Source organism: Ostrinia furnacalis, unplaced genomic scaffold (assembly GCF_004193835.3).
Source record: "Ostrinia furnacalis isolate ACB-3 unplaced genomic scaffold, ASM419383v2 OfSCF0780, whole genome shotgun sequence".
Classification (NCBI taxonomy): domain Eukaryota; kingdom Metazoa; phylum Arthropoda; class Insecta; order Lepidoptera; family Crambidae; genus Ostrinia; species Ostrinia furnacalis.
The window spans coordinates 510489-524806 of record NW_021131019.1 but is presented as its reverse complement, the minus strand read 5'-3'; the positions used below and the strand labels follow the sequence as shown (position 1 = coordinate 524806).

The 14318-nt window shown below is 41.1% G+C and overlaps 1 protein-coding gene across 3 annotated transcripts in view; it reads left to right on the top strand.

Moving 5' to 3' along the window:
* Nucleotides 1-13587, top strand: part of Tis11 (Tis11 zinc finger protein) — a 43379-nt gene extending 29792 nt beyond the window's left edge. For 2 of the 3 annotated variants that reach the window (XM_028300736.1, XM_028300734.1), the window contains 2 exons: nt 3575-3616; nt 10769-13476. In XM_028300736.1, the coding sequence (XP_028156537.1) occupies nt 10793-11473 (681 nt within the window). In that variant the 5' untranslated portion in view covers nt 3575-3616; nt 10769-10792 and the 3' untranslated portion in view covers nt 11474-13476. Of the gene's footprint in view, nt 1-3574; nt 3617-10768 lie in introns of all 3 variants that reach the window. The other variant, XM_028300735.1, reaches the window with a different exon arrangement.
* The last annotated feature ends 731 nt before the right edge of the window (nt 13588-14318 follow it).

Genomic DNA, 14318 nt, shown 5'->3' with positions numbered 1-14318 from the left:
TGTAAAACTGGGTTATATTAATGAAGCATTGGTTTCTTGCAATGCAAGGCAAACTCGTATTATAGTAGGTACTAATAAATCAGCTAGCCATGCTAATGACTATGTAGGAAACTGGCTTTATTGCATTGTTAATTAAATCATAAACACTTTAGCAATGTAAAAGTTGCAGTTAAAGTGAACGTTATCATTGCTGGTCAACTGAAAGATATTCAAATTCAAACTGCAAGGTTAAGACAATTGAGCAGCAATTGATTCGAGTGGAATATAATTATCGTCCATCAAACATTTTGACGGCATCGCAACGCAACATTGCGGTATGGTTTTTCAATTCACAATGTCATTTCTATTATTGGAGGAGTCGTTCACTTCAGTTGCCTTTGAAATATTAATTGCAATCAGTAAACGCCTAGCTAATGCTTAGTCATTACTGCGTCTCTACTTGAAGCAAGGCCTCATTGTGTTCGCTTAATCCTGCTTGGGTACATAAACATTTACTTTGAAGTGATTAATTACATTATAATAACAAACAGAGGTTGAGTTGAAGTGTCTGTGCCATTTTGCTTAAATGTATTTTAAATATTGCTACCACATGGATGACTCTACATTATGATCTCTTCGTAATGGAACCAAGACAAAGTAGTAGGTACTAAGGAGTGCCTTAAAAAAAGACTACATTTAGTTTCGAACTTTCGAGGACTTCACTATTCTAATGAATCTCTGATACTTTATTTTGTAATTCCTTGCTTGGAATGTAGTGCATGTTGATGTTGTAGAGCCGTTTTTATTTCGAACCAATGTAAACAGTGCAGTGTCGCGATACGACCGCTGAATTAATGTCCCCAATTCAATTGAAGTGTTTCATTAGCACAAGTGGCCCCGATTGCTTCGTTGATCGAGCCCGACGTCCGTCGCAAAGCCAGGCGCCTTACATACGTACCACCACTACCAGTAATAAATGAAATCGTATAACCGCTCTTTCTCATTCTGTATAGCTTCGCAAATCAAGAAAAGGTTGATTTAAATAATGCCGACTTATGAACATCAATTTTACCCTCATCAAAAAATATTCCGAAACATATCCAAGATTAGTACCTGTCTCGTAATGGACATAAGAACTCACACCAACAATTAAGTCTTCAAAATCTTCCTGGTCGGTGGCCTAATGCCCGCCTTCGTCATAATCGCCTGTCATTCTGCAACAGGCGGTGTTCTTTTGGTTAATAAGATTGTATTTGTGAAGGTTCGTGATCCGCGCAAGACCTTCGCGCGCTGCCGGGTTCAATTAGAGATCACCCGGTTGCGTTAGAAACGACGTCTCCCATTATATAGACGGGTCGTGACACCGCACGTCCAAACGCGGTGGCGTAATAAACGTATTGTTGTCAGTAATTTCCACGTGCAATGCTGTAGTTAATTGTGTATGGATGCGGTGCTGGTAACTAGGCAACATGAGCCGGAAAATGTGGGCATTATCGCGCTCTATCGCTACGTGTGAAGGACACAAACTAACACTGGCATTTGGTAATTTTATACTTTATAGTTTAACAGTTGCCGCCACGCGGAATAGGTTGCGCAAAATGTGTGCATGATAGATTTCTTGCAGTTAGTTACAAGCAATTTGTGAAATTAATAACTTCATTAATCACTGCGTATCGCGTATGCATGTAGACACAGAATACATAATAGTAGCAACAGAAATTGCACTCCTTTGTGTAGGATCAGATGCCGGCATTTTAACGGTAATAATAATAATGCAAAATATCCAACGCACATGGTGCATTCGAAATCGCACCTTACTACTACGCTCACAAGAGCGCAATTTTTTTGTGTTCAGAATTGATCTACGTCACAGCTCAAGCGTCAGGGTTGTTTATTAAGCAAAGTAAAATAAATAAAAACTATTTTTTTTATTGTATTTACGATTGGTAAACTTTAATTTAGTGGTGTTTGTATAATCGAACCATCTCTAAAGTAGCTATTAATAAATTTCAGTATTGCGATAATTCGAAATTGGACAAACAGTTTTAAAAGGTAGTGTCGGAAAATAAACACGGTGAAGTAAAGTTAATGTTTTTAATAAAAAAAATTTTGTTACAGTTTTTTGTCATAAGTATTTCAAAATTATTTTAAAAGTGTAGTTTTTATAATTATTTAAATCACTACAGTTAATTATTACTCCTAAATATTACGATTTTCCATTAAAGAAGAATAACAGTGCCGTTGGAACAATAAACCTTGAAAGCGACGATGATACACCGAGCGTGTATAGAAATACGCGTGTGCTCACAGGCGCGTCACGGCGCGTGGCGGCCCTTATTGATTTGCAACTTGAAGTTGTCGCGCGCTGTAGGTAATTATCTCGGCCGGCATAGGCGAGTGACGGAGGCCTGATGTAGATATTAAAAACCAAGAATTAATAAGAAATGTACATACGTACATATTAATAGCAAAGGCACGGGCAAAGGTGATCAATAAAAGCATTAATAATGACGTAGTTGTACATTTGACGTGACTTGGGACATTCACACAGAGCTGTGACTAACTCGCACATTGGATGTTACGACGACGTAATGAAATGTCGCGGTGACACTAACTTCCAATAACTTGTGTTGTCAATGCCGGAGTTATCTCAGAAGGTATTGTGTCAGACGCGTTCAGTGCCTTGTCACTAATATCTATCTGACTTTGTTGTATCACATTAATGTAGAACTTAACTTGTAAATAGTAGGTTCACTCACATTGGTACCTTTATGTATAACTTGGCAGACACGTACATTTTACGGTCAATTATTCACCACTGTTTTGTCTTTGATATGAATGACGTCCTCTGCTGTTAGCTAGTTTGTCATTTTATCTACACACCACTCATAATATGCCCTTTGTGAATTATACCCTAGTAGAAAATCTTTAGTGGTAGTTTCATTAAGCTAACCAGTCCAACGTGATCTTAATTTATGCAATGATACTTGTGTAGGTAATTTCCATGCACTCATTTCTCTGAATAATTTATAACTATAATAATTGACATACTTGTGATTCCACAACCTGTATCTCAACCCAGAAGTAGTTCCTTGATTGCAACGTTGTCATTGCACAAGCGCGCAACACGTATCTGACATCACTAGTGCTCTTCCTCGGTGAATTATCTAGCAATGAGCAGTATCATTAGTGTATCTAACCCGATCAGCAGTAATGCCGGTACGCCGTAGTTTTCCGGGCAGCTAGCGGGGTATAGTTTTACTTTCTTGTAGGAAGTGCTATCGCTTTCAACGGAGACCGGTCGGTGAGCCTGCTCGCCAGTTATTGACTTCGGGCCCAAGTTAAAGTCAGGCGCGTTGTGGGAGGATACCGTCATTAGGTACTGGCAATAAAACGGGTTACATACTGATTACACGAAATGATAGCTCAGGGTAGGCAGGGTAGCAGCAACCTCCATCTACATATCGATCCGTAACAACATATCCCACAGCATTTAAAATTTCTGATTCAGTTTACTAAATAGGACCATTAAATTGAAATGTTATTATGAGAATATTTATTAATGTGACTAACGAAACTCTTTTCTTCTTTACAGGTGAGCCCAGACTACCTTGACAATGGTGCATTAACTGCAATTGTAAGTTAAAGTTACCATCCTCGATGGAAAATTAAAATTACACCAAGTACTGGCCAAGTATTGGCTTATTATCTAGGGTCGTTAAAGGTAGTTGTACAAACCAGTATTGAAGAGATCGAAGACGTGTAGAGTATTATGATATCAATTTAATAAATCTCCCGTCGTGTATAAAATATATTAAACATCGAACTAAAATATTATTTAATACGTCGACATTCATGTAAGCAGACACAATAGAAAATCATCTCGCGCAGGCAGAAGAGCTATAATAGACGTTCATTTAATACAACTTAATTATATACGTTGTTTCATTCATAGAACTTTTTCGAATTGGCAACAGTCAGTGTTATGAAAAGCCTACTCAATCTTTCAAGAACATACTTTGTAAAAAAAAAACTGAAATGATACAAACAGTAACTCCAATATTCAGCTCCAGGAGTTGTGGATTTATAATACACAAATATGTAGATACTACTATTGTGTAAACACAAATTGGTCTGCATCAATCTCAACATCGAAATTAATCAATTTGTTTTACTCATCACTAACCCAAATGGCAATAATTCACTTTTTATGTAGGTACAGTTTTGATCACATTTAAACGTGTAAATAAACGCAGACAGTAAAATCATTTTATTTTCATTGCAGCCTTCAACAGAAGTAGCATTTAGCACAAAGCAAAATTCAGACTGAACGCAAAAGGCAGTTTTACACTGACCTCGTAATATAAGCCTGGATGATTTAACGTACGATACAGCGACGCGTTATCTGCCGCACAACGACGTCTTTGTTCCGAGCATGGCCACTAAGCATGCCAGCACTTCAACAGTAATTAGTCAAGCAGTCACTAAATACTATTGTCCACTTAAAAATACCACTCAAACAATCTTCAAAACAATTATCTATCCAAACCTGATAATGTCACTTTCTAAGAGCAACGAGGCAAACCTCTCAATGTGTATCTTTATATTGTGTCGCGCAAACAATAATGTAGGTAGGTATATTGCGCAGAAAACGTTTTTCCACTTTATAATGCAGTGTGACTCACATCCTCGATTGGCGGGGAAAGTGTAACCCGGCAGTGTGACGCAACAATAAAAATTACACGGACAAAGGAATTGCCAGGTATAAGCCTGACGTAAGGGCTTAGTTGGTGCCACTAGATACTACCATTAGCGCTGCCGCACAATGATGCGCCGGAGCGCACGTAACCACACTCATGGGTTATGATTTCAATAATTATACGCTCACGTCGCAATAATAGCAACGTCATAGTCGCCAATCCCAAATGCAAGCACTTAAAGCTTCGGTACCCACAATGAGAAAAGCCAGCGCTGCAACCGCGGTCGTGAGCAACATTGTTTACATTTCGATTCTGCAAATCGGCCTCTGGGCAGCGTTCTGTTGTTGGCGTTGTTGCATCTATAAATAAGGAGGTGCTAAAAGCGGCCCGGCCGGGGGACGTGCTTCCTCCGCTTTGAGCGGCCGAGGGGTAAACACGCTCAGCTTGAACGTGGCCCTTTGTTGACAATCGCTTTACGGCTCCACCTCGGCTCGCCGGCTTTATAGCGTGCGTCGTAAACACCGCTCCCACCCAGGCTCCTCGAGCTGGCCCGCACCCGCGTCTCGACTGAGGTGAACGTCTGCCCGCGTGCTCCTTGCATGTTCGTAAACTCTTTCAACTCGTGCCAAAATATACACCCGCCAGTTTGACTTCAAAAATACAAAACAACTCATACTCAAGCAACTACGCATTGGCTTTTCTTTTGAATCTATATTTCCGCGATAACAATTCAAATACATTCACCATTGTTCTGACCGGCGCGACCAGTACATTCGTTTATGTTATAAATAAGACGGTCGGTGGACATGTGATGGCATTTATACCATAGGCGTCGCGGTCTCGCATGGTAATCGCGCCGCGCGGGCAATCTGCATGCGGACTGTACGCCGAGCGTCCGGTCTTACTCATCTGACAGTTGCTAACTATGTGTGAACATTTGCCATAATACACTCCGCCGTATAACAATATTCGTGTGCTAACAAGAAGACAAACGATTCGAATTCAAAGCACCACCCATTACTATAGCAACATCTTCAATTCAGCATTTAAGGAATCTCAGCCTTTTAAAATGTTTATTTTTTTGGGTATCCTGATCTCCTATCAGTCTTTATCTTTCGTCAAATTAGACAAAGGCACTATTTTTTAGTTTTCATGCAATATTATAAACAACACAACACAAGACGTAAACTTGTATGGTTAAAGGGTATCGCACTCCGCGGGAGAGCACGACACTATTACTAACGAACGCGACGTTATTTTCATACCCGTCTAATTGTACTTGCTTATCTGTGTAATATTAATCGTAGCATATGTTTTTATTGCGTTCAATTGTGGTATAAATGCGTCACATAATTGTACACAACTGCAAGATAGGCGTTAAAGTTTTGTTGCCTGATGATTCAGTATTTTCAGCCAATGTTTTTGATGCGTTAACTGGTGTATAGGTAAAGTAATTTTCATCATCATTGTTTATAATATTGTTATCACAAGCTATGTCCGCCTTTATAATCTTTTGTCTAAAAACAAAAACATGAAAGTCAGAATTATATTGTCAAATTATTCGACGCGGAAAGTTTTAAAGGAAATACATAGTAGTAGGTACTTACAGAAATATACTTAAGGCAAATTGTACTTAGGACTGATGCAAATTTAAGTACAGTCGACAGCACATAAGACTAACATTTTTGTTTCAAAATAGCACCAATTACAACGACCTAAGATGCCGCAGTTTACTTTGATGTGTTGGTAACTGTACTTACCAGAGAGCATTGACGCGCTTACCAAAAAAAAACATAAAACAAAACATTGAAAGGTTAATGACTATACCGCCATTACCGGGAGGTCCCGGAGGTCGCAAGGCGCTGAGACTGCTGGGAGGGGGCCACCGTCTCGGCGCTGGTTTATTTCGCGCAATCATTCAATAAACTTGATGGTAATCGACAAGACCCTCAGTTGCCTCATCAGAGAAATGGGATCAATTTCTATGTAGTACGTTTGTGGTACTCGCACTCCCCAATGCTTCACAAGTACACAGTATCGTCTCGCTGAAACCACCAGCTAATGAAATGATCTTAGTTTCTTGAGACATTCCTTATAAAAAAGTTCGTTTCGTATAGTTTTGATTCTTTGATAGGTACTTTTACTGACTGTTAAAGATATGAGACCAACTCGTATTTGATTCCGTAGGATTGTGAAAATACCTTGAATGTGAGGTTCTGGCTACAATTCCCGACAGGATCAACTTAAACAACGATGCCGAGAGAGACTTGCTCGGCAAAAAAATCCGTTAGTCTGAAGTTCTGTACCTCGTAACACCAGGATGTACTTCCTTACTTCGATACCGATATTTATGAATATCTGAATAATTAACGAATTTCTTATTTTTGTTGGTAACTGTAATCATGCTTTTAATATAAAACTTGTAGATTTATTTTTCATGTTTTAAAAACACTGACAATCCATTCGAGGAGCAATTTATAAATCGTTAAAAGTTCATTTAAATATAGAACGCATTTGATTAGAACCAATTAAACGACAATTAAGCTGTTCTCTTGTTTGAGTCGCCAGCCGGCCGTCCATGAGTCGCGGCCGTTGTTTCAATCGAGTGGAGCGAGTGCCATAATAGCTTGAATTCATGATCGTTATTGCTTTGTTCTACTTTGATGATTGATGTAAATTCATCATCGGTCATCATCACCCAACTAAACCCTATAACCATTATTTTATTATGAAATATTGCCACACATATTTCATTATTAACGGTAGCTAGAAGCAATTTATTATGGTTTTGAAACTGTGTTTCAGCTCAACCTGGTTCTGTATTGGTGATGAGGCTGTCATTCAAATTGAATTTCAAAAGCGACCGTTAACTTATGATGCTGCTGAAAACTCTTAACCTACATCTTCTTTCTTTGTTATAACGATGCCATTGCCCTCTGAGGTTATCTGAAGTATATTTTTAGCGAATCCTCGAGTTCAGATAACAACAGCGGGCAAAGGTGTAAATTCGTACAGATTGACTACGTAAATAAGCAAGATGTCATGTTGTTCGCGGAGGTCGATACACTGTTACACTCCCATGAATCGTTGAATATTTGGAACTATCAACATTGTTCACGGCACACTTGAAACAATTTAAAGTGCGGCTCATTACTGTAACGATGGCCATTGTGCATCCGTGTTTGCACCTCCACATTCTGAACGTTTCACAAAGGTTCCACATATGTTATCGTTGCCGTGGAGTCGTTGCCCTCGCCGCTCATATAAACCTCTGAATAGCTCGCTAATGTTTACTCTTTCAATATTTTACGGCTGTCATTTGGGATGCTTATGTCATACTTTCAAAGTTAAAATTCATCATTTCAATGTTTATGCGTACATTGTGATTTGAACGTAGGTATGATGGAAATTGCGGATGTGTCACCGTGTGAAACATGTCCTTCCATTTTGAATTCTCTTACGTCCTCTATATTTTGTTTTTTTTTTGTTGTTGCTAATAGTTTTTGTGTGGGTGTATTGTATAATTTAACCGTACGCCTTTGACGTGTGCCAGTCCAAGATTCACTTAATACACGAGCTATTATTGAAGTGTTGCACTTTGTAGCAGTCAAACAACGTGCGGCCCCAAAGGCTTCACAGTCGCCTCGGCCATATAATTGACAGCGCAAACGAATTGGCTCGAGCTTCGTGTTTGTCGCGTTGACAACGCCAGCCGCTAACCAAAACGGCACACAACTTCACTCGAGGTGTGACCTGTGCCCGACTCTTAGGAAATTTTCGTTACACCATCCTTTACCCAAAATTATATTTACCAAACAAACACCCGTTACTGTTATGGATTAGTTTGTTACCCTGTAAAATGTAAACTGTTGACGTTGGGCTAATGGCTAAACGTATGTTATTATAATAAACAGCCCGCATCGTGGTCTGCAAGGCGCTGCGTCTGATTGCCCTCAGTTTCAAACGCAACGACCGCGGCCATTTGAAATCGACAGTGATTACAATTTTCCCTGGAGCTCGGTTGCGCGGGCGCAACGTCCGATGGAAAGCAGCGTTTAACCAATGTTCCGCTCTGATAACTCTCTAATTACGCGTCGGCCGTTTTCCTTCGACACTTGGTGACCACCGGCTTAACCCCTGGCTTTTCACTGGTACATTTCACCCGAGATTGCACTGCCACTCTCATTCGTTTGCTACACTTTCGCCTTTGACAGGCTTCCACTCCAAGCAGCATTGTTCCAAGAGGCACAGATATATTGGGCACTATTAATTATCTGATCCTCTTTCTCTGACACCTCATTTTGGACTGTGACCAAATCGCTTAAGCGCATGCATTGGGATCATCGTAAATTATTTTATTTTAAATAAAGCATGTGTAGAAAATGTTCGTTCTCTTTATCTTAAACAGTGCTCTGGTAGTAAATCACGACATGTTGTCTGAGTCTCGTTTAGTCACGTAAATGATGTTAACCCGTACAAGCGCGGGAGGAACAATCTCCGCCGAAGGACAAGTGGCAGAAGCAACCTTTACCGCCGCCGGTTATTGCCCACGCACGGAACAATAGCTACTCATAGCACCACTAAAAGCATTCGTGTGTAATTGTTTACCTACCGTTTACTGTAAACCACAAGACTAACGTACACTCAATACCTACCGAATGCATGACCAGAACAATCAATAAGTACTGCAATTGTTTACTATTTTAAAAGGATAGTAAGTAGTTGTTATAATAAAGGGTAATTAAGTCTTTTGTCGTATCATCATGTTAGCTAGACAAATAACTTCGAATTAATTTGTACGCTGTATTCCAAAACACAAGTGTTTGCGTGTTTACGATCTCCGGACGAGACGGAGGCGAATAGAATATACAATGACGTGTCATTCACATCGATTGAGGCCGCATACAAGATGCGGTGTATCATACATTATGTATAGAGCTCGTGTTCCGCCTCGAGCTCCAATCCGATCCGACCTTCATGGTGCTCTCGTCACCCCGCCGATATTTCTAAATAATATATATTTTTTTGCATATGAAACTGCCTCACATTCATGAATAATCATTCACGTCGCCCAAGATGTCCTCATATTTTAGTCATTGATAGCACCATAGCACGCTGAAGTTAGATTATGTAATGCTCATGCACAGCACGACTTGCAGGTGTGTACGAGTCAAACAGATCATGAATAGATCACGATAGGAGTACTGTTACCTATTACGATACACGACCGTTGCCCCTCGCATGACAGCGTCGTCGAATGGACCGGCGACAATTATGCCCCGCGCGGCGACGAGCGACGTTCGAACAATAGTATACAATCGCCGCGATTGTGCTCGCCGCGGCTCGTGTCAACTGCCTCTCGCGTGAACACCAGCATTGTTATGGTGATACGCCGCAGCCCGCCAGGTTCGACGCTCCGTGAAAACAAAAGACGCCACAACGTGCCACGGCCAATTGCGTCTCCATGAAAACACACTAGAACCAATCCCTTCACACTCGCATAATATCGATGGTGGGACCTATCCCGAATTTTACATAATAAATAATTCATAATGGTACACCGGACGAAGTTTGGTCGTTATAAAAGTACCCATTAAAATTCTACTCACCCCAGGGCTCTAAAGTACCACTTTGAGATTCGGTTAATTGGAAATATTAACCATTTTAACATGGAGTCCATTAGTGAAAACGAGATGTGCCAGAGCAGGTAGACGATGAAATCAGCCTCCCTTCAGGGGTACATTTTTTGTTCGCCTGGCAGGTACCGGGCTTTCGAGCAGATTTTACATTTTTCTATAACAAAAACACGATTTGTGAAACTAAGATAAGCGTGTAGAAACCTTTTTGGAATAAGGTCCAAAATGAGTAGTTTTTGTAGGACACAAAAAAAGATAGGCACATCTTTGTGTTTACATAATAATAGTATGCTAAGAGCCAAAGAAAACTTTTCGTACGTAATTGCTTTACGTTTAGTTTACTCAAAAACCATAGATTTTTATACGTTATTTATTATTGCACTAGTTTTTGTGTTATTTTTTTTGACTATTTTTGTTTTCTTTTACTAAATCTTTCTTTTCCTTCTATTCCAGAATCAAACTCGTCCAGTGCAGACGATGAACAGCGCCCTCGCGCCCGTGAGCGGCAGCACCGTGGTGGGCGGCGCGGGCTGGGAGCAGCACCCGGCGCTGGCGCGCGCCGCGTCCGTGCCCGCGCACCGCGCGCTGGCCGGCCTGCTGGACCGCCTGGGCCACCGCCGCCTCGAGCGCACCGCCAGCGAGCCCGCGCCGCCGCCGCCCGCCACCAGCCGCTACAAGACCGAGCTCTGCCGCCCCTTCGAGGAGGCCGGCGTCTGCAAGTACGGCGACAAGTGCCAGTTCGCCCACGGCATCCGCGAGCTGCGCAACCTCCAGCGCCACCCCAAGTACAAAACGGAGCTGTGCCGCACCTTCCACTCCGTCGGCTTCTGCCCCTACGGCCCGCGCTGCCACTTCGTGCACAACGCCGAGGAGGCGCGGCGCCGCGAGCCCCCGTCGCCCGGCGGCTCGGTGGCCTCGCTGTCCTCGGGCGTGTCGCTGGGCTCGTACATGAGCGACGGCTCCCGCTCGCCGCGCTCGCCGCACTCGCCGCTCACGCCGCAGTCGCCGCTGACGCCGCACTCGCCGCCCGCGCTGTCGCCGCCCGCCGGCGCCACCGCCTTCGCGTTCCGCCGCACGCAGTCGCCCGACCCCGAAGAGGAGCGGCTGCCGGTGTTCAACCGCCTCTCGTCCGCGTTCGGCGACCTCATCATCGCCTAGGGCGTTGCGATCGCCTAGTCTTAAGTTAAATTATACCGATCATAGCGTAAGGACCGTCTGTCACCGCAGTGCCTATTCGACGTCTTCCAGACCGCGCCCGAGCGCCGTCCCGCTCCGCGCATCCGCACACTCGCTCAACGAATGATCTCCAGTTTGTCGATTCTTCTCATTACTTCGCCCTGTAATTTATAAAGTTAAAGAAGTTTACTGGCGTCTCGAAAGTTTGCGGTGTGAATATAGTGATTACGTACATCTTTAGTTATCGGCACGCACTTGTAAATGGCACCTTATATTGTTAGATATTTATTGCGTAGCTCGCGGAAGTCTTCCCGATGCGATCCTCCGCCGAGCGGTGGTCTCTGTAAAGTTAGCTTATAGAACATTTATTTATTTTGTACTGCCTATCCGCGCTCGGTACCGTACCGCGAGAAGGCGCTCGTGATCTATTTTTAAGGGTTTAAGATAATAATTTATTATTTATTTCGAGTCTCTTTAACTGTAATAATTATTTTTACGTACTAGCAGCTGCGATGCCGCACCGCATACGGACGGGGCCCGCGTCACCGGGACGTGGCTCTGGCAACAAGGATCGATCGATCTCGCTCCCAGATTCAATGCATTACCCCGACCAGCTCGTCCAGTGGGAAGTGATCAATCGATTTACTCGTACATCTCGGGAGTTCGCTGGGCCGAGCGCCGCGCCGTTCTCGGGCGGCGGCGTGCTCACCCGTGGCCGACACCGCTAGCGATCTCAATCACCCGCGGCCCATTTGAGAACGGCGATGTAATCCTGCGGCGCGCCGCTAGCGGCTCGTCTGCGCAGGATTTTTTCGTTTTGCGTCGTGCGAGGAGGGCGGGCAGCGAGCTGAAACCTGTTTGGGTTTTGGTGATTGTTTTTTTCGTCCTCGAAGCGCACTCTCGAGTCCCTCTCGCTCCGATGCCCGACGAGATTGCGTTCGGGCGCTCGCAAAAAATGACAGAAACCTGAGAAAACGCCCGCCGAACTCCCGAGATTTCGTGCCGATGAATTTTTATAGAGATATAACTTGAATACGGTAACATGAAGCATGTTTATATTAGGTGCGGGCCGACGGACTTACCCCGCGCGCTTCCCCCGTCGCGCCCGCATCCCTCACAAAGAGTGCCTTTTACTTTATAACAAAATAAATCGATTATAATATTTAATTTTTAGTTGATCGAGATAGATTGATTGTTTATTTATTGTCTCTTTTGAATATAAAATTCAAATTGGCACAGTTATTACTTTTGTACTTTGACAGAACTAAGTGATTAGTTTGGACGTAGAATAGTTTCTTCTTTGAATAAAGTGTGATATTTTATAATATTTATATTACAAAGTTTAAAGTTTTAATTAAGGGACCAATATAAGTGATTCGATTAGGAGAAATTCTGATAGAAACCAGACAGATAAGTAGATACGCTTTCGATTCTTACCAAGAGACTGTATCCTCGCGCCACACATACATACATATATTTTGTTATACTGTTTGTAACCAGATGTACTGTACGATTTTGTATTGTATCCATCCAATAAAATAGCATTTGACCACTAGTGGTTTTGTGTTTGTTATTGACAGCTCATAGAACCGAGACGGTGTTTTTTGTTTTGTTTTACTATTTTAGTTTCAGTTTTTCTCCGTGTCTAAAGAGAGACGTATCGTGACCACGAAGGATAATAATTTTGTACCTAATGTTAAGGATCCTAGTTGTAAGCGTTTTCATAAAGTTCGCGAATATTATTTATTATCAGTTCATTACGAATTATAAACCATTAAAGTTGATTTATTTAATTTCTTTTGTATTTAAACGTCATTTAAGTACGAATATTGTAGCTTAATGTTAGTAATATATCATCAGTCATTTAATGTAACAAGCATTAGTTTAAAACTCTAGTACCTATGTCAGTTGTAATTAAGTATTTAATTTTTTAATTTAATTCCAATTATAAGTTAATCTTCCAAAAATTGACTACGTATTCTATTTCTTATGGACAAAAACAAATTAAGGCTAAAGCTTGTTTATGACATTTTTTTTCTTGTAAGTTTTCCTTATTTCCATCTGCATTTTTATTGAATTATAGTCAAAATATGTTATTTTTGCTTTTTATTTTTGTTTTCTTTCCCTTATTTACATTACATGTTGAAACAGGCATAGAGTTTAATTATGTACAAAACACGAACTGGTTTAAATAGTTAATTTTGTCTATTTTCATAAAATCTTAAGTTTGCATAGCTTAGATTCAGTATAAACCAACACAAAAGTATTGTACGCACACAGTAGTTTTCAAAATATTAAATAGATGCGTTTATCATTACAATACCAAACTAGATAATTGACAACTTTGCATGATGTAAAGTGAGAGAAATGTGTAAAATGTCATTTGATAAACCTATTCAGAATTTCAATCACACACACACACAAATAAGTGACAGGATATAAAAAAACAACTTAACGATTTAAAAATATACTTTTTGCGTTAATATTTTAACTGTTACTAACATGACATGACACATTTCAATTATTTGGCTATTACTAAAATAGTGTTGAATCCAGTCCAGTTTATTTCATTTAGTTAAGTAGGTAGAAAACAAATATTTTTTGAGTAAATAACTAGTAACTAGTTTTATATATTTTATTCTAGCCTTTGTCTGTTACCAATTAAAGGCTTCATTCATAATAATATCTATCTACGAGTACTAAATTAGCACATGATATTGAATTCTGATATAACTTTTATTGCTGCGGTAACTAATAATACCCAAGAATAAAAACGAATGCAGAACTGTCCCTACATCAACAGTGCCGTAACTAGCCTTTTATGCGC